The sequence below is a fragment of the Lycorma delicatula genome, chromosome 5, assembly GCF_047948215.1.
Source record: "Lycorma delicatula isolate Av1 chromosome 5, ASM4794821v1, whole genome shotgun sequence".
Classification (NCBI taxonomy): Eukaryota; Metazoa; Arthropoda; class Insecta; order Hemiptera; family Fulgoridae; genus Lycorma; species Lycorma delicatula.
The window spans coordinates 156183724-156206184 of record NC_134459.1 but is presented as its reverse complement, the minus strand read 5'-3'; the positions used below and the strand labels follow the sequence as shown (position 1 = coordinate 156206184).

At 30.4% G+C, this 22461-nt stretch overlaps 1 protein-coding gene and 1 pseudogene across 2 annotated transcripts in view; both read right to left on the bottom strand.

The window, feature by feature from the left end:
- The window catches only part of LOC142325774 (triacylglycerol hydrolase DDHD2-like), a 42483-nt pseudogene extending 23840 nt beyond the window's left edge, over nucleotides 1–18643 (bottom strand).
- LOC142325510 (uncharacterized) overlaps nucleotides 17150–22461 on the bottom strand; it is a 32418-nt gene continuing 27106 nt past the window's right edge. For both annotated transcript variants that reach the window (XM_075367366.1, XM_075367365.1), the window contains one exon: nucleotides 17150–20747. In XM_075367366.1, the coding sequence (XP_075223481.1) occupies nucleotides 18795–20273 (1479 nt within the window). In that variant the 5' untranslated portion in view covers nucleotides 20274–20747 and the 3' untranslated portion in view covers nucleotides 17150–18794. The remainder of the gene's footprint in view (nucleotides 20748–22461) is intronic.

Below are 22461 nucleotides of genomic sequence, written 5' to 3'. Positions count from 1 at the left end.
ATTTTGATGGCAGACTGGCTAGGGATTATAGCAGAGCCATTCTAGCAAGGCAGTTTTTCCTCTACTTATAGCTATACATCTACTTCCCTCCACAAACACCTTGCTATAACTGCTTGGTTATACCTGCCTGATACTGTAAGTGTTGTGAAAAATAAGACTGACAATGTTCAGAATTCACTTTGAAGGCAATTTGAAAATCAGACACACAAAATTACAAGGCACAAATGGTTTATACAAATTGCTTTTTAAAAAAGAACAGACTAACGAAGACCTTCATAAGTACAAAGAGATTTCTATGCTTATTAATGCTCGTAGACAACAGAATTCAAAATACAGTAATATAAAATTGAATTTTGACCCAAATATATGAAGATAAAAGTAACGTTGTTTCCAGCACCGAAAAAACTGGCAGGGATAAGGATGCATATGGATTCTGATGAGACCACAAGACCAGATTTGCATCAACTTTGATAATCTGAAAGAGCTTTGTAAAAGACTGACATTGTTGATAGGTTCAAGAAACACAGGTTCATCAGAATTCTGTTCATCAGAATGAAAAAATTCAATATTCAAAGAACTGCAAGAACTAGGAATTATAAAAGGAGATATACATTCAACTTAGTTTGTTCACTGATTATTTGGTGGGAAAAATCAATAATGCTGATAGTCGTTGAGAGAATGAGCCAATCATGTAGTTTACATATCCATTCTAAGGAATGGATATGTTTACTTGGATCATTTTTGTCTTATCAATTTCTTCAAAATAAAGAATTTTCATCTATTTTAACTATTACTTTCTCAAGTGGAATAGTAGAGGAATTTGATCCAAACCCAAGATCATTTATTTATTTTAGCGTTACCATACTGTATGCTCCCAGTGGTGCAGCTGTAACAAATCAAGATGATCCTCAATCATGATCTTATTCATACACACTCACACACAAACTTATTAAATATATTACATAGAATGACATTTGAATTTTTTAAAATGCACGCTGTTATCAAGATATACAGAATTATATTTATGTGACCCGAGCAAAGCATGTGTAGTTTTACAAAATTAAATTTTTCTTATAGGATACCGCACTCCCTCTCTAAGAGTGCTATAGTACGTAGAAGTTGGTGGTGCCAAAAATGCTCTGGGATGCACCATTCAATATCTGCAATTTAAAATTAATAAACTGAATTCTCGGTGCACAGGCCTCATTAAGCACCTAATCTAACAATCACTGCTTCCAAGTTAAGTAGCCATATCAATCATGATTTAGCCACATCATGCCTCTTGACTTATTGGGCAACCAAGTTCAATCAAGACCTAGTTAGTTACACTTTTTTACACTAAATATTATTTAATTCTTGTGCTGGCATGTGGCGTCAAAATTTAGCAGAGAATAGCTGTACCTAACTTAATAAAAAAACAACAGCTATAATCCAATTCTACCATCCTTTGAAATATTTGTTAATAAATAATAAAAATGCATAATAAATTAGGTTTACAACACTGACAGGGAAATCCAAGATGGCAGAGAGGTGGGGCCAGTGTTACGTGATCAAAATATGCAATTCCTGTTGGTTCATGGCACTAAACCAGCATTTCTGTAATACTGATTGAGATTAACAAAAACAATACAGTATCATAAAAGGCATACTGTTTTAAAATTACTTAACAACAATTTGTTTATTTATTTGATCAAATTTTTCTTAGTTGAAACAAGAATGAATAAGAATTAAATTCATAATTAAAAATTAATAAAAATCAACTTTTTTTTTAATACATTACCTCACAAAAAACAGGACTTGTATAAAATAAAATATCTAATAGCGTATCGTTAGTGGACTGTCGAAGTCGATGAATGGAACCAAGCGTTATATTTTGTAACTTACGATCAATTTCTTCAGTATGTAAAGCTGTATGCCAAAACACAGGTAAAACCTACAAAAATAAAATAAATGTTATACAAATACCAGTTTTTAAGTAAGTGTTTTTCTTATTCTAATAATAATAATTTTACTTTTTCTCAGAAGTAACTTAAGACATGGCTTCACTATTTTAATCTAATCTCTTAAGGTACATTGCTTTTTTTACACTTAAATGAAAATACCTCCACTTATAAACACTGATAATAAATAACAGTATTTGGTTTTAAGTTGTTAAAAAAGTTTCTTGAGCTTAAGCATTTATGTTGTATGTTTATGTATATGAACTGTTTATGTTCATAAGTTGTCATATAAAGTTATGATAGAAAATATTTATCTTATTACTCAGAATAGTTTACAAATAGCCTAAGAACTCAGAACTCAGAATAGCCTAAGAACTTTTAGTTAATTTCTTCCATTATCTTTTCTTCTTCAATTTTTGGTACATTGTGCTTATGACTCTTGTAATAAAATCATTTCCCTCAATAATAAATAAAATGCAGTTTTTAAAAATATTTGCTGAATGAATATTATGTGGTTTGAGTATTATGTAAACATGTTTTAAGCTGAGCGAGCCATTTTTTATGTGACTGATTTGTGTATAAAATTACATTTAGTATTTATTCATTTAGTCAGTTTTAATAACATGTTTAATAAAATAAGTATTATATATAATAAAGAATGAAATATGAAACCTGGGTTCTGGCACAAATCACTTCTAAAATTAATATAGCCATTTGTAAGGATAATGACAATCCCATAACAGTCTTACTAGAGAAAACTATAAGTAAAAATGTACTTTCTTGTTGCCTACTTTACAAAGCCAAATATTCAGCTGCATATTGATACACCCAAAGTCCATCCAAAGGTGGGTGTTATGCAGCTCTACAAGTTCTTTCTATTCTGGTCACTATAGGAGTGGCTATTTAGTTAAGATATAGTTTCAGAGAAAGCTACAATGATGGGCTATTGTGTATATCAGGAACTCTATATATACATCACAGCTGTAAGAAATAGTGGGAGGGACAGTGGAAAGTAACAAGTTAATATATTACTTTCTGTTGTGAAACAAAGCATATAATATGTAGTGCTACAACTCAGTAGGTTAGTAACGTACAAATAATAAATTGTAACATTATTTACTTTCAGAAATAATTAGCAACAAAGAATATTACACAACAAATAATAAAGAAAATAGAAATTATCTTTAATGTATTAATGAAACTCTTTGCGATTAAATAAAACATTACACAAACCTCAACTCTATTGACAGTTCCCATTACACAAGCTCCCCGGAAATGTGACTGAAGAAGTTATAATGAAATACTTTGGAAATCATCAACTGTCAAACAACAATAATAATAAAAAATTAGTTATAATACCATAATATAAAAATAACTGTAAAGAGCCAGGTACAATGTTCCATTTTGGAACATCTAGTTCCATTTTATAACATTGATCTAAGTTAAGCCATGAATGTAGCTTAAACTTTTAAATTTCTTCATGATAATAACTCTAATGAAAATAAAAAAAACATTTCTTAATTTGTTACTTAATGGACCTGGTCAGAAAATGTATTAAATTAAAATTTAATATAAGTACAAACCTACAAGTTTATTAATAATTATCATAATGTTCTGATCTACAGTTTTTTACAATTTTCTAAAATTTTTAGTTATATCTAAATGTTGATAGTGAATGTGTGTAATATGATTTGAAAAGATAGCAGGCAAGTGTTATAATATTTTTATAAGTTGAAAGAAGTGGAATAGTTTGACTTATGTAAAAACTAGGACAATCACCATGTTTGAGCTCACAAAACATTTAACATTGTTTATTATAGCATATGCTAGAAATGTCTAAATAACAAAAATGTATTATAAAAAATTAAAATCAGCTATAGGCGTACCTGCAAGTAAATGCACATAATATTTACTTAGACTTTCGCTAAATAAATTAAAAAAAATTCTTTTTCACAATGCGTAGCATAAAAAAAGGTTTTTTGAAATAAAATTAAAATTTCTTCAAAATTTATGCTTTTGTTGTCTTTGAAATGGTTCGAATTTATTTACTACATGATATTCATATAATAATTTCATTATAGAAACCAAAATACATGAAAATATTAAACATCAGAATTTGAACAATCAATGCCTTGATTTTTCAAATTTTTCAAAACTAGTGTTTTTATAAAATAAATAATAGTTTCAAATAAAGAAACTATTCAATGTAGAAATTTGAATATATCAGAATTAGATAACTTACCAACTTCAGTAACTGGCCTAAATTTTAAATCACAAAACTTTCCTATTCCATGTACAAGGAATAATATATGATCAACAGTTTCAGGTTCTCCATCAGGTATATCGAACTCATCTAATCCACGTTTAACAACTCTTGGTTTTTGTTGCATTTGCTATAAATATGAAAGAAATAATGTATTATAAACAGAGAAAATTTTGAAAATCCATTACATTTTATCGTATTAATTATTAAATACCAAACATATATAGTATCAAACATGTGTACTAGGTTTTTCTTTCACTAATTAAATTTACAAAATAAACAATAATAAATATCCAATTTAAAAAGATGCAGTTCTCAAATTATTTCCAGAAAAACTTATTTTACGAGGTATGTTTTTCTTTTAAGTACAATTTTGATTTAAAAAGTAACAAGGAAATTCTTTTTAATTTATATTATCTCTGAAAGCCTGAATCTTAATTTGTAATTCTACATAATTTCCACCTATATTAAGGCATTTGCATCATGTGAACAGCTTCTAAATTCTAGCTTCATAGCCGCTTGAGAAGATAACCATTGCTGAATGGCTGTTCTGATGTCATCATGGCGCTGACCACCAAGCTCAGCAATAAAGTAAACACAATTCGATATAAAATTGGATCGTTTTCATTTTTCTATCTTGTCAGAAAATTCAAACACTGGCTAAATGTTTGTTTCTGTGTAACTTGGTCAGCATTTAAATATCCTAACCATTTCATCAGAATAGTGTTATTGACAGATTAGTGAAATGTATAAACATTTCACTAATCTGTCGATGAATTTCAGCTGCTTTTATACCATTTCATCTTGTAATGGCATCTGTAGCAAACAAATAGATGTAGTTACTCAGTGCACATGCGCAGAACAGCAACAGTCCACTGCAGTGGATATAAATCAAAATGGTATTTATATAAAAAACATACCTTGTAGTACCAGAAATGAAATCTTCAAGTTAGAAAATCAGTGCTATAACATAGCATCTAAATGTTATAAACTAATCTCAATGATGTCATTATAAATAATAGATCATTTATATTATTTTTAAATATATAAACAAAGTGCAATTCTACAAAGTGCAATTTTAAATATATACACAAAATGGAATCTATCATCTCCAGCAGTCTAAAAAAATTATTTTCTTCACATGGTGAAAGGAGCTATAAGTTTCATAGCATATATATCTTTAATATCAACATATGCATTTATATTTGTAAACTTTTTCAATTTATTTTTTTAAAGAACTGATTAGATTACACTGAAGATGGTAATCTGAGATTAAACAATCTTTTTACCAACATTATAAAAAATTAACATAAATTTTATAATCTAGCAAATATTATATCAGTAGATATGTGGTATTCATCATTGCTGTGAATATAAAACCATAAAATGATAATTATATTGTAATTGTTATATAAAAAATTAAAAGTTTATCATTAGCACTCTAGTGAAAATGTAATTTTTTCTAAGTGATCTAACAAGATTAAAGAAAGACATTTCAAAGGATAGAAATGATTTTTCCACAAATGATGTTAAATGACAACAAATTTAATGAACTATTAAAATATTTCAAAATAAATGTATAATAAAAGGTACTTTTATTATATAAAAGTATAATACAAAATTTTTAGTATGTAGTGAAGTTCTTACAGAGCTGTACTTTATATAAGTAAATATAAAAAAAAAAACAAATCAAAACTGATGTCATACAATTTTCACAACTATTTCTTGACTTACTGGTGAGTTACCCCACGCATCTGGGGATGAAGATCGAAGATGATGTGCAATAGCATTAGCACTATGAAGTATGATAACTTCACCATCTGCTAAAGCTACTTGCCTATTCCAGTCATTTGTTGTACTTGCAATTTTATATTCCTCCTGTGAAAAAATAAAATAAAATACATTTTTTTGAGAATAAGCAGATTCAGTAACAAGGTGAAAATTATGGGTTCTACATAAAAACATAGTTTATATAAACATTTAAGTAAAAAAAAAAAAATATATATATATTTTTTAATGTATTAAAAAAAGTCAAAATTAAAGAAAATAAAAAAAAGGTGCAAGACATAAGAAAATTAATTTAAAACAAAATCAAAATAAACGTAATCAAATCTTACAAATGAATATAAATTTTATATAAAAAAACATTTTCTTTTGCAGGGTTAACAACCTAACAGATTAATGCATTTAAACTGTGAGCATTAACTACTGATAACAATTTTATAATTATGTAAAAAAAAACTTATCAAAGTAGTTATGTAAAAACATCTGTTAATAGATTTTTTAAATAAGGCATACAATGAAGAGAAAAATAATAGCGGGTGCAAAGGAAACTTACAAATAGAAGAATGACTAATAATTAAACAAACACAGGTGTAAAAATGTAATAAGAAAATAACTGTACTAATAAAAACAAGAAAACAGAATAAGTAATTTTGTGTGTGCAAGTGTACAATACATATACATGCACTTATTTTAAAGAACATTTCATAAAAAAAATGTAATTTTTTAAATAAATAAAAAGTAGAGGAATGAAATCGATCCACAACTATTAACATTAAAAATAAGCATACATTCTGTAAAAGAAACTTTTTTTAAAGGTTAAAGACATTATATAATGTTCTTATTACGATTTTTTATTTACAAGTAAATCATAAAAAAAATATATTTTTAAATGATCAACTTCTGTTAAAGTATACCTCAAGCATTGTAGCAATTTTCTCTTCATAAGGAGTGTAACGTGAATCAAGAGAACCTTTGACAAACCATGAGCAACGTCTAACTTCTCCCGGTTCTTCTTGCCAATAGACTGCAATCCTCTGTCTTCGTAATACATCCACATCATATCTACCACCATCAGTGGGTACTTTTGTATCAGGAGAAATATACGCTGTAACAGTTAATTACTTTGTAATTAATATTTATTACTATTGCAATTAAATTTTTAAAACTGCTGTAATAACATATTTTATAAATATTGTAAATGTAACATTATATATGAGGGGTGGCTGAAATGTAATGTACAACTGCTCATAACTTGGAAAGCAATTTGAGAGATAGTCAAATGAAACAAATGTGGCGTAAAAGTTTACTTTATTTATTACAAAAACATACAATTATTTTTCCAGTCACAATTTACAGCTACACACATTTCTTTCAGTGGTGAATGTTTTCTCATTATGCCAATTAAGTATGTTGTTGGTTTTTCTCTCATCTATAACATCACTGCATCCTTCAGTTCATCATTCATGGTGAAATGAATACCCTTAATAAACCTCTTTGATTGTGGAAAGACGTAAACATCTCAGGCATCAGGGATCTGGTGAGTATGGAGGGTGTGTAATAGGTTAAAATTTCAACTTCACAAGAACCTCTATCTCTCTCACACACACACACACATACACACAATGAGTATGAGTCAAGCATTACGTTGTAGAATTATTGGCTCCGTGGATTCTGAAACAAGTCATACATGTCTCCTAAGGTCTTTTAATGTCTCTATATATTGCATAGAATTTACAGTCAACCTGGCTGTAAATTTGATTTTTTTGTGGTAAACCACAGTCTTGGTATTGCTCTGTTGTTTTTTTCTGGTCGTAATGAACAGAGTTATGAATCAGAGTTTTGTTTCAAGTCAGAATATTGAAAAGGAAGACACCTTGCTCATTGCAATAACATTTCAGAAGCTGTTCACAACATTCTTTTCATTCTTTCTTCTTTCCTGTGGGTTTGCAGGCATCCACTGTGAACATATTTTATGGTAGCCCAGTCATGCAATAATGAGTCCTACTCAATCTTTCAATATGCCTATCTAAGTGGTGATGCATTACTGTGTGATGCAACAGGTCATTTTGAATCGATTCAGCTACAAGATTTTATTACCCACTGACTTATAATTCTTCGATCAATAGTTTCATCACAATGAATGACTTTTAGATGTCAATCAAGCCATCAGCATTCACTTTTTCTACGGTTAAAAATTCAATTACTGCATGTTGTTTTAGATATGTTGATGTAGCAGGCGTACTCTATAACAGTGTTGAGCGACAGTAAATGAGAGGGCATGGGTCAAATTTTTGAATAGTAGTAATAGTAGTAGTAGGGGAATGAAACTACAGGACAGCAGCACTTGTCGTATTGTGCAATACAATGTTATGTTTCAGTGCATGCATTATGAGGCACATTCATAAAGTAAGGACCATTTGGTCACTAAAAAAAATTAACTTAAATTAATTTTTTATTTACAGAAAAAAGGTTTTACTTACAGTTTTAGTTTACTACATATCTATTTCACTTTCCACACAATCGCCATTCAGTTCTAAGCACTTTTCGTAATGCTGCACCAGTTTCGTTAACTACTCTGCATAGAAGTTCGCTGTCTGGGAATTGAACTAGTTGACAATGGGAGTTTTGAGTTCCTTGTCGTTTTCAAACTGTTGTCGTCCACCAAGCTGCTTTTTCAAATGCAAGATAAGGAAGTGGCCAAAAAGTTCCCAAAAAAAATCTTAAATCTTCTTGATTAAGGCAGCGGTGTGAGGACACACGCTGACGTGAAGAAGGATTACGCCGGACAATAGTTTCCCATGTTGTAGATTCTGGATTACACGTCTCAGTTTGGTATGCGTTTTGCAGTACACATCAGCTGTAATTGTTGATCCACATTCCATGAAATCAACCAAAATGATGCCCTTTTCATCCCAAAAAAACAGTAGCCTACATTTTTCAAATCTAATACAGAGACTGCATAAACTTTTTCGGTTTTGGGGAATTTGAATGGGACCACTACATTGACTGTTGTTTTAATTCTGTGTTGGTGTACAACATCCATGTCTCGTCACCTGTAACAATGCGGGAAAACAAATCATCTCCTGATAGAAGTCCAAAAATGATCGTCCACTTTGCTCTTTGTGTTGGTTGGTGAGAATTTATGGTACCCACCTTGCACACAATTTTTTATATCCGAGCTTTTCTGTAACAATTGTGTAGATAGAGGTGTGTCCAACATGCAGAAATTCATCAGCCAGAGCACAAATCATTAATCTTAGTTTTCGGTTCACTTGTTCAACGATTTTGTCAGTCTGAATACTGGGCCTGCCACTCCGCTCTTCGTCCTGCACATTTGTGTGGTCATTTTTAATGTCTCAACGCCGTTATCTAACTTTTCCTTCTCTTACTGTACGGTCCATACGCTAGGCACAACTCCCAATGAATTTCAGCAGCTGAAGATCCTTTTGCACACAAAAATCTAATCAAACACGCACTTCACAACCAGCAGGAGAAACGATTGCCACAGACATTGCAATCTGCATTCACCAGCAGGGAAACGACTACTGAATCAAAACAACTGCAGTGGCTTCATAAATAGCTGATAGATGGCATGGCATGTGTGAAACTGTGTTCAGACCCACTAATATTTAAATAAAAGCTGACAGCCCTTACTTTATGAATATGCCTCTTATTCCTGCGTACCCTCATGTGTACTTATATAAGCATATAAATATATGCAGCTTCACAAGATTCTCTTTCTAGTACCAACTCTTTCATTTAATTAACCCATTTATATCTTTAGCCTGTAACAATTTGTTTTAAATATTCTAAAACTTGCCTACTTGAATAATATGAATTCAATCATTTGACTGGTTTCATGCAGCTTTAAAGATTCTCTTTCTAGTCCCAACTCTTTCATTTAATTAACCCATTTATATCTTTAGCCTGTAACAATTTGTTTTAAATATTCTAAAACTTGCCTACTTGAATAATATGAATTCAATCATTTGACTGGTTTCATACAGCTTTACAAGATTCTCTTTCTAGTCCCAACTCTTTCATTTAATTAACCCATTTATATCTTTAGCCAGTAACAATTTGTTTTAAATATTCTAAACTTGCCTACTTGAATAATATGAATTCAATCATTTGACTGGTTTCATGCAGCTTTACAAGATTCTCTTACTAATGCCAGTTCTTTCATTTAATTAACCCATTTATATCTTTAGCGTGTAACAATTTGTTTTAAATATTCTAAAACTTGCCTACTTGAATAATATGAATTCAATCATTTGACTGGTTTCATGCAGCTTTACAAGATTCTCTTTCTAGTCCCAACTCTTTCATTTAATTAACCCATTTATATCTTTAGCCTGTAACAATTTGTTTTAAATATTCTAAAACTTGCCTACTTGAATAATATGAATTCACTCATTTGACTGGTTTCATGCAGCTTTACAAGATTCTCTTTCTAGTCCCAACTCTTTCATTTAATTAACCCATTTATATCTTTAGCCTGTAACAATTTTATAAAATATTCTAAAACTTGCCTACTTGAATAATATGAATTCAATCATTTGACTGGTTTCATGCAGCTTTACAAGATTCTATTTCTAGTGCCAGTTATTTCATTTAATTAACCTATTTATATCTTTACCCTGTAACAATTTGTTTTAAATATTCTAAAACTTGCCTACTTGAATAATATGAATTCAATCATTTGACTGGTTTCATGCAGCTTTACAAAATTCTCTTTCTAGTGCCAGTTCTTTCATTTAATTAACCCATTTATATCTTTACCCTGTAACAATTTGTTTTAAATATTCTAAAACTTGCCTACTTGAATAATATGAATTCAATCATTTGACTGGTTTCATGCAGCTTTACAAGATTCTCTTACTAATGCCAGTTCTTTCATTTAATTAACCCATTTATATCTTTAGCGTGTAACAATTTGTTTTAAATATTCTAAAACTTGCCTACTTGAATAATATGAATTCAATCATTTGACTGGTTTCATGCAGCTTTACAAGATTCTCTTTCTAGTCCCAACTCTTTCATTTAATTAACCCATTTATATCTTTAGCCTGTAACAATTTTATAAAATATTCTAAAACTTGCCTACTTGAATAATATGAATTCAATCATTTAACTGGTTTCATGCAGCTTTACAAGATTCTCTTACTAATGCCAGTTCTTTCATTTAATTAACCCATTTATATATTTAGCCTGTAACAATTTGTTTTAAATTCAATCATTTGACTGGTTTCATGCAGCTTTACAAGATTCTCTTTCTAGTGCCAGTTATTTCATTTAAACCCTTTCTTTACCCTGTAACAATTTGTTTTAAATATTCTAAAACTTGCCTACTTGAATAATATGAATTCAATCATTTGACTGGTTTCATGCAGCTTTACAAGATTCTCCTTCTAGTGCCAGTTCTTTCATTTAATTAACCCATTTATATCTTTACCCTGTAACAATTTGTTTTAAATATTCTAAAACTTGCCTACGTGAATAATATGAATTCAATCATTTGACTGGTTTCATGCAGCTTTACAAGATTCTCTTACTAATGCCAGTTCTTTCATTTAATTAACCCATTTATATCTTTACCCTGTAACAATTTGTTTTAAATATTCTAAAACTTGCCTACTTGAATAATATGAATTCAATCATTTGACTGGTTTCATGCAGCTTTACAAGATACTCTTTCTAGTCCCAATTCTTTCATTTAATTAACCCATTTATATCTTTACCCTGTAACAATTTGTTTTAAATATCCTAAAACTTGCCTACGTGAATAATATGAATTCAATCATTTGACTGGTTTAATGCAGCTCTACAGGTTTCTTCTTCGACTAAATAACGAGTCAATACAATGCTAAACTCATACCGTTCAGAATGTGTTATACATAACAACGAAATTCAGACCTATATCCATCAACCCACTATAAACATCAAACCTAAAAGACCGCACTCAGCAAGACAGTGCCACACCTTATGGCTCTCCAAACCATGCCCTTAATAGCGCATTCACCCCTCCCCCTGTTGACAGCGGCTCCGGCACTCGATTTCAACAATCACTGCTTTTGAATTAACTGAGGCTTGTTGCCAAAACACCTATCCCTGGCCAATCAAATGTCTCGGTCGAAATCTTAGGCACCAGGGATCCTACTCCATTTAAACACCTTCAACTGATCTACGTAATGAGAGGAAACCAGCCACTTCAACCATTTTCCATGGATCTTCCAATTAACTCGGAGATCCAAAAGGGAGTTCATTCTCTCAAGTTCTCACGTTCAGCCTCATACTGGGGACAGACATGGAGGATATGGTCCACTGTGTCATTATCCCCACAATCTGGGCATAACGTTTTTTTCTGTTTAGCCTCCAGGAATCAGTGTCAGGTATTACTTCAGAGGATGAAGATGATATGTATGAGTGTAAATGAATTGTAGTCTTGTACATTTTCAGTTCGACCATTCCTGAGATTAACCATTCCTGTGGTTAATTGAAACCCAACCACCAAAGAACACCGATATCCACGATCTAGTATTAATATCTGTGTACAAATAACTGACTTTACAAGGACTTGAACGCTGGAACTCTCGACTTCCAAATCAGCTGATTTGGGAAGACGTGTTAACCACTAGACCAACCCGGTGGGTTTTGGGCATAAACCTAAATCTACTAAATGTAACCTAGCCAATCTCTCACGAAAAGCACCTGTAATAGAAGAGTAATAATACTAATAATAGTAATACTACTAGTAATAGTAGTAGTAATAGTAATACTGTAATGGAATAGTCTGCATTTTCCCTACTACATATATACATACATTTGCTGCAGTCCAATTTAATCTGTTGTCTAATTTTTTATTTAATATTTCTATAGACCTAAAATTGCAATTTTCTTTTTACTATGATTTTTTTCTTAATGTTGTAATTTATTGTTTTTCAACAATAAATTGTTGAAAAGGCTCCTGAACTCCTACATTTATAACTCAGTTCAGTCACTTTTATTGTATAGTTAAAAATTTAAGATAAAATTATTGTGTCTGTCAAGATATTTACATAGTAATTCCTGAATGATTCATATGATCATCTGCTGATACCACTTTAATGCAAATGTCTCAATCAAATTTGAAGATGTAGCAAACTATCCAAAATTTACTTGTTTTACATAACATAAATACAAAAACTTTTCTCCTCAATAAGATAGTACTTCGCTTACATCTTGGTTATACATAACTGATTCTTTTTTAAGAGGTAGCATATTTACCTTCAATAAAATATAAAAAAAATTCTCTATCTTTTATTTGAATATATATATATATATATATATATATATACCTTTTGGTTAAAAATGGAACATTAGATGTGTATTTCAAATGTACATGAATTTTTGTCATCAGTTTTAACATTTTTATATGTCTAAATAATCAGACAGAATTATCTTTATATTTCAGTCAACATGAATGGAAAAAGTAACTTCATTAGATAAACAGAATTATAATAAATAACCATTACACAATTATAAAACATAAAAAGTGATGCTAAGAAAAGAACTTAATTCACAATTTTTTTTTATTCCACATCAATAAACTGATACTTCAAAATATTTATTTTTTTTGTCAAAGAATTAGATAATTTGATGATTTTTCTACAAGTGTGATTGAACAGTTTATAGTACAACTGGATTCTTATGCATACTACATACAATTCCAGGATGGATGAAATTGTCCCTTTAGAAACTGCGGGCCAGTTATCTGAGACCTTTTTAATTTCTAGGGGAAAACAATTCTTGTTGCAGTATGTATTATTTAAATTGATCAATGCAAAATTATGGATTAGTAATATACAGCTTTTACCTTGGTAAAAATCCTCTGATTTCTCACTGGGGATTGTGGTAGGGATGGCTGGTAATCTGCTGCTGGAAAGTTTCTAACTATTGTCTGGTAGGGTTACTAGACTTTTCTGCAGATCTTCCTGTGACCATCCTATCTCTTCACCCATCCCTTCCTCAACTCTGTGTACTTTTTCAAATTTCTATAGGTGTAGGATAAACCCTGCTAGGTACATTCTTAGGAAGTCAGGATCGGTATAATGATACATCCCTGGTGAAATCTGGTGACAGTATGCCTGTAGACTGACCCAAATTTCTTTTTCCCATTTATTGAATACACAATAACCCTAGTGGCTGAAGTGCCTCTGGATAAAACTAAATTTCTTAATTATGTTTTAGCAGAATATATTTACCTCTCTATCTGTGCTTTCCATACCATCATCATTCTCTTGATTATTCCTAGATACTGTAGGAGGAGGTGGTGAAACATTACCTCTTTCTCCAACTACAGGTGGTGGAGGTGTAGTAGCCAAATCTTGCCTTCCAATTAGACGAAACACTGCTTCAGACCAATCAACAGGAGGATTTTCACGTACTCTTTGAATTGCATCGTATAACATAAGTGTAACACCTGCAGGAAATGTACTTAATTCTCTTCTTGAATAACCTGAAATCATTCAAACTTATGTATATAATCAAAACCAAGCATTAAAATGCAGTGATAAACCAATAAAAAATCAATAGCAGTCATAAATTTTTTTTTCAACTAACCGATAGGAAATTTTGACAGTAACCATTTACCTAACTTTTAGTGTCCTTTCTGAATGATATCAGCATTAATATTAAAAGTAAAAACATAAAAAATTGAACACATTAATGACTTCAAGGACTGCATCAGCTCACGGTAAAAAAAATATGCTAAAATTTGGGTGTATAGATATGGAGCCAATTTGTTTTACAAAAATAAAAACATCAAAGGAAAATGCTATTCTTTTTTACAAACAGATATGAAAAGGTTTCTGTTAATACTAGTTTTTTTTTTAAATACTGATAGTTTATAAACTATAATTCAGCTCATTTTTAGTAATTAAAAAAAAAATTTTTTTTGATAGCTATAAAAACAAACTGCTTTTACTCAAACTCAGATGTAGACTTCCCATTAGTCTTAATAATGCCCTTCATACACAGTTATATAGAAAAGAAATTTATCTCAAGTAAAAGAAAGAGACAGAAACAGTATGAAATTTCAACCAATCATAGAATAATAGCACTTTCTTAAATAAAATTAAATTTGGTAATGTTCTTTTATAAGAGAAAAGTTTTTAAAAAGATTTTTAAAACAAAATTCATACTCCAAAAGTAACTATAATTTATTAAAATATAGATTTAATTTTTTTTTTTTAAGGTTATTTGATATTTGTCCTCTATCGTTACTTAATGGAATTTCCACCATTAACAAAACAAAACAAATAAATGGTAGTTCAACAATTAAAATGCCCATCTAGTTTTAAATTTTTTTACCAAATTATTTTATAAACAGATTTTTCACTTTTTTAAAATCTATTTAAATAACTACTCAGCAAATAAGTTGAACAATCTTCAATCTTTTACCCCTTCCAGAATAATTTTTCTAAAGATTAACATGTTCTAAGCATAATTTACTCAACTGTATTATATATGAGGTCTGTTCAGAAAATAACCGAACTTGATTTTTTTAATCTTTATTATTAATTTTACAGATTACTGGTCCTATTCCCCTTCAAAATACCCCCTTCCCTATTCATACACTTTTCCAAGCAGTCCTGGATAGCTTCATTTCAAATGGTCTTTAAGTTCGTGACAAATTTGTTTTAATGTCATCAATACTCTCAAAACAGCATCCTATCATCATCATTAATTTAATTTCGGAAATAAGAAAAAAATCGCAAGGAGCTAGGTCTGGGAAGTAAGGAGGCTGATGGAGGACGGTCATCTGATTTTTGGGACAAATATGACGAATTGACAAAGCTGAGTGTGCGGGTGGATTGTCATGGTAAAGGAACCATGAGTTGTCTTGCCACAACTCTGATCTCTTTTTGCAGATTTTTTCACGTAACTTTGGTAAAACACCTTAATAGTGTGGGGGGTTCACTGTTTCACCTTGAATTCAAAATGCACAATTCCATTAAAAGCGAAAAACAGAAAGAATCACTTTGACATTTGATCGAGACTACATGCTTTGTCGGGGCATGGAGATACTTTGCCAATCCATTGTAATGACTGAACTTTTATCTCAATGTCATAGCCATAAACCCAGCTTTAGTCTCACATTATAATCCTTTGCATGGCTTTTTCATTGTCACTGGCCTGTTCAATAAGTTGCCAACAAATGTCCACTCGATGTTCTTTCTGCTGTTCAGTCTATCAAACGAGAAACAAACTTTACTGCAACTCCATGCATGTTCAATTTTTTAGTCAAAATGTCATGGCATGACCCAACAGAGCTACTAACCTCTTCTCCAAGTACTCTGACATTTAATCAGTGATTTGCATGCACCAGATTGATTTTCTGAACACGGGTGACATCAATTAAAGTCTAAGGCCTTCCTGGTCGAGGGTCATCTGCAATTAACTGACAACCACTTTTAAATCATGAAAATTATTTGTAACATTGTGTACGACCCAGAGCATCATCAACGTAAGCTTGTTTCAAAGTTGAAACATTACTATGAAAGTTTTCCCCAGTTTTCACTCAAAATTTTACACTGTATCGTTGCTCCTGAAAATTGCACATTACAAAAGTCACTACTAACACTTAAAACATGTTGCACTCAAATAACAATAACACGAAAACTAAACAAGATATAAACAATCCAACAACAAGTAGTTACAAAGGAGGTTATGCAGAACACAATCCTGCCAACCATATGGCACTAAATATCTCTGTTGGTACGTAATTAATAATGTTTGGTTATTTTCTTAACAGACCCCATAATGTTAAATAAATGAATAATTTCAGCAACATTAAAAAATAATCTACATTAAGAAATAAAACATCAAGCCTTGAGGAAATGCAAACTATATCCTTTATAACCGGATGGTTTCATAATACCTTAAATGTTGATGAGTAGCAGGAGCATGGAATTTGAAAGGTGTAGTAAGGTAAAATACCAATGACCAAAGCTATGTTTAATGAACTAGAATCAATAGATCATGAAAATGATAAGGTAGATAGATCATAAAATGATAAGGAAAATGTAAGGTCTTTATACAAAAAGTTAAATTCATAAAACAATAGTATGTATTCTTTCAATATAATTTTGTTTCCTTTATTTATTTTTTCAATTTTTCTAAGATAATCTTAATAAGATAACAATGTGTTGATTTACAGAAAATTAGCAATAGGAGAATAAAAATTAAGATATAAAAAAATAAGTTTTAGACACTGACAATCTGGAATTGCAAAGAAAAGGATTTTTAATTTTTGGGTCTCCCTTACTCCAAGGTAAAATTAATGTTTAAAAAATAGCTCCAAAGTGGCAATACTACATTTTTTAAACATTGTTAAAAAATACTGAAAAAATAAAATAATTTTTTTTATTAAGACTATTTATTTTTATTTTTTTCAAGTTTCTTTTTATCAAAGTCATTATTATTATTATCAAGTCAATTTTTATTTATTATTCAAGTCTCTTCGAAGAGACTGTTCAGGCCTTCGGTCCTCCCAGTACTTTTTCAAATGTTCCAATGTCCTTGCACTTTCTGGTATTGAAAAAGTTTTGTTGTGAGGTTTTTCTTGTGATTGTTAAGTGTTTTTGTTCTTGATTTTCTTGTTTAATTTTATCTTATCTGTGGTGTCTTCCAGTGTAAGGCTAATTTCCTTCAGACCTCTCCTATTTCTCTGATCCATCTGCATCCTGTTTTGATGTTTTTCAACTCAAGATTGTACTAACTGACTGTTTCAGAAGTTTTGAATCTTGCATGTTCATTATGTGTCTAAAGAATCCTACTCTCCTCGTATGCATGGTATCAGCAATGAGTCTAACTCTTTGTACACAACTTTGCTGAACATGATCAATCTTTGGATCAAGATGGACATGCCCATATTTCCAGTACTTTTTGTTGATGCAGGTCAATTCTTATTTTCTGGACTATGTCAGTCTTTGAGTGTTTGTTCAGGTGGAAGAGTTTTAATACTGTATATGAGGCTTCCGGTTTCATAACTGTGTTGTAGTCTTATTTTTGCGTTTATGGATAAACATTTTTTATTGTAAGTGTATCAGGTTAATTTTTGTGCTTTAACTACTTTGTTTGTTCTTGTCTAGATTGAGGTTTTTTTCATTTAAGTTGTTTGTTATTATTTCTCTAAGGTATTTAAATTGGGTTACTTTTTTGACTTTATTATTTATGCATTATAATATATAATTAAAAAATTGACAAGTTCAGGAATATGAATGAAATGAAGTAATGTATTCGATTTAGAATCTACCAACTTTGGATGACAATTTTTTAACATTGCTTTGATTACTTTAATATATTTTTCTTTACTAGTGCTTTTTAATCTCAAGTGATAGCATATTTCCACATTGTATTTGCCAAAAAAATCAGACAATATTATTTCTTTGAGAATATCTAGGAAACATTTATAAATATCTAAAATTAGTTGTTTCTTTACTAAATCCTTAAGATCAAGTATAAGTAAAAAGATAAGATCAGCATGCAAAGTAAGTAATTCATGTAAAAATTCAGTATATTCTTCATCAGTCTCTATAACCTCTTCTATACAACATAAAAGTTCAATTATAATTTCTACACATTTTATATTTTTTATAGTGTAGAAAAGCATTTTACTTTCACAAAGATATGCCAAATATTTACGAACACTTGCTCCATTATCTAATAGTAAAACCTTAATTTCCTCACACCCTCTTCGTAAAAATGCATGGCATAAAGCTGTACAACCATGATTATCAGTAGCATCTATATAGGCACCATTTTCAATAATGTAGATATAATTTCTGTTTTAATACTTTTCCACCGTATAATATAGCATACATTATTGGCGTTAAACCTTTGCTATCACAAATATTTACATCAGCACCTTTCTGAATTAGAAAACTCACACGTTCCTTATTACAATTAACATCTTTTAATAAATACAATAAAAGTATATTATCATATTTGTTTATGTTCACTCCATTATCAATAAGTATTTGTATTATTTCTTTAAACATATGAGAACGAATAGCATAATTTAAAGGTGTCAATCCAATATTATCGATTACATTAACATCAGCTCCATGTTCTATGAGTTTAATAATGACATCGATATCACACTCATATTTTATAGCATAAATTAGAGGTGAATACCCTTTGTTATCAAGTGCTTTCACGTCGCCTCCATTATGTATGATACTAAAAATAATATTTTTATTCATTTTTAATTTTATTGCAAGCATTAAAAATGTTTCACCATATACATCTTTCACATTAATATTATTTCCATTTTGAATAATTTTGGCAATGAATTTATCATCACTTTTCTTTGCAACCTCTATACTGAACCAAAACTGATTGTAACTACCACTTATTTTACTAATATCAGCTCCTTTACTAATAAGTAAATTAATTACTTCTTGATCATTACAATAGATAACAGCATAATATAAACTTGTTCTGCCATATATATCCATTGCATTTACATTGGCTTCAGCATTAATCAATCTTCCGATATTCTCATTATTGTTATTTTTAATAGCATACATTAAAGGAGTAACTCCACCAGAATCACATTTATTGATGTCTGCACCTAAATTTATCAATTTATTTATTATTTCCACTTTGTAATTTTTATTTATCGCATGTAATAATGGTGTTAATCCATGTCCATCAATGACATTAACATCTGCACCGTTATCAATAAGTGCTGATATAATTTCCTTATCTCTATTAAGCTTTAAAGCTATTATTAATGGTTTAGTACAATCATTTTCATCGGTGATAAAGTTTAAAATTTCATCATGGTATTTCATTTCATTAACATCTGCACCATTATGAATGATTTCTAAAATACAATCAGCACAACAATTATTATTCAGTGCCAAATATAGAAGACGATTACATATTTCATTAATTCTAAAAGTAGTGATTTCATTATTATAATTAAGCATATTCAAAAACTGTTTAATTCTACTTGGTTTAGATACTACTACATTAGTTAAGACAGTATCACTTAATGTGTATGGCGAGATCTCTAGTCTTCTCTTTGTAAGTTCTAACCACAAATCTTCATCTGCATTTAATGGTAATTTCATTAAAGGTTCTTCCATGGCATTATTTTTGGCATTTATATTTGCACCTGAATCTATCAACAATCTAATAACTGCGATATCGTCACCACTACAAAAATAACTTATTACTAAATGTAATATTGAATTTCCTTTATGGTCACATATTTCATTAACATTTGCACCCATTTCTAATATTTATTTTATGAAATTTACATTTCTCTTACTCTTTATAGATTGCAATAATGGTGAAACATGTCTTTCATCTCTATCGTTAATAATTCCACCTCTGTCAATCAATCGTCTTATCATTTTGATATCCATACCAAGCCTTATAGCAACAGTAATAATTGATGGTAAATTATTGGTTATATCAAAAATATTTTTAACATCAAAATAATCCAATAAAATAATCAAAATTTCTTTACTTTTTGTCTTATAAAATAAATAATATAATTTAAAATTTGTCATTATCCTTTTGATTTCATCCGTGTTCCTTTCCAATATTTCAACAACTTTATCGACATCATCATCAACAATTCCTTCAACAATATTATTGTAACACATCTTTATGTTATGTTTTGGAGGACCTTGAAATATCTTTAATGTTCTTTTAGACACTTTTGAAACTTCATTACTTCTATCTCAAAACTTTATTACTATCTGAAAAATGAAATAAAAAATATTTTTAATTAAAATTTATTCTATGTATGATTTAATACTAACATGTATGATTTAATACATAATACTGTGGAACATATCGATGACTTCAGTGAAATTTAGCATATTATTCAATCCTGTGCAAGGTTTCTCAATCTTTTTATCTCAGCAAGTGCTTTTTTATTGGAGGGAGTCAGGGGCTTCAAACTGGCGATGGGTGAGGTCCTTGGCGAGGTCCACTTGTTTATTAAACGGGTGGAGGAAACTGTGAAGAAACCAGTCTCCATCGCCAATGTAATTGTTGCTCCTGGTCCTAAGCTGGTTAATCCCCTGCTGTCAGACCAGACACTGGCCATCAAAATTAAGGGGGCCGCCATTAATAAAGTCCTGTATAACCTGGTCAGAGGGCTTCGACAGAGCTAACCCTAAAGAAGGTCCTGACCTTTAGTGGGAAAGGTTCCAGATTTCCCAGGTCACTAACAAAAGGGAATGGCATAATTCTGGTGGCATAATGAGCAGCAGACAGCATGGCTGCTAAAGGCTGATGTTCTCAAAAAGAACGGGTTGAAGGTTCAGTTACTGGCCGAGCAAAGACCAATTTAAGTTGATACGATCAATTTTATATTTATGATAGCCATATATGTAATACAGATAGGGTGCGCCTATCCAATTTAGTTTAATATATGACAAATGAACAGCCGGACACAAAAAGCTACTGGTAGATTTACTAAGCGTATACCGTTCACACTACTAAGTTAGATTTAGGAGCTAATAGGATATTGGTTAATTAAACTGTTTGAGGCACAGAAGCACTTCGTGGTACGGACATCCAGTCTTATGCTTTAGGGCATTTGTTGCCCTGCTTTGTTGTCGCTGGTGGTGGCATGGGAGGGGGGCAGTAGAAGGCCCACAGAAAATTGGGGTTGTTCAGGCAGTCTAGGAAGGTGATAGCTGATTAAAAAAAAGACAAAAATTGTTTTCCGGATATTTCAAACTATAATTAAATATTTACTACAATAGTTCAAAAATTAAAGGGACACCTATATTTCTAATGAAAAAAAAAAATTAAAGCTTGAGAATATTTCAAAAACCATCAAATTAGAAAAAAAAAACCAGTGAGAAGAAAAGATTTTCTTCGTATTTGATCGAACACATTGGGAAATTAAATTTTCTCAGTAAACTGTAATAAAATCATTTAAATCGTTTATCACATTTCCCGATCTAAGTAACGTATTGATACAAATAAATATGTTAATTAAAGCGTTCTGATCTAATTATATAAATAAAATTGTAATTTTTTTGAAAATCAATTTTATTAAAAATACTTCAAAATATGATTAAATATGCTTTTTAATTGCTCTCATTTAAAATGTAAGCTTAACTCAGAAATAGGATGTACCATGTTTAAAAACAATAATTGCAATTATTAAGATGCTCTCTTAAAAACCGCAATTGCAATTATTATTTTTAACAGATGGCAATATCAAAAATTTTTGGGGCGCTAGGAAATGTTTGATTCTCAATGTAAAGCAGTAAGCGAAAAAGTTTGACAATCAATGCTTTGGGGCGACCGAATGAGGTGGTGGCAGGAGAAATGCCAATATACCAACTTTTATTTACCTCGGAGACCACCATTGTATGGCTTCAGAGGTGAGATGAATGATGACAAGCAATATGTGAAAATGCCATGCCCAACCAGGATTCAAACCCAGGACCT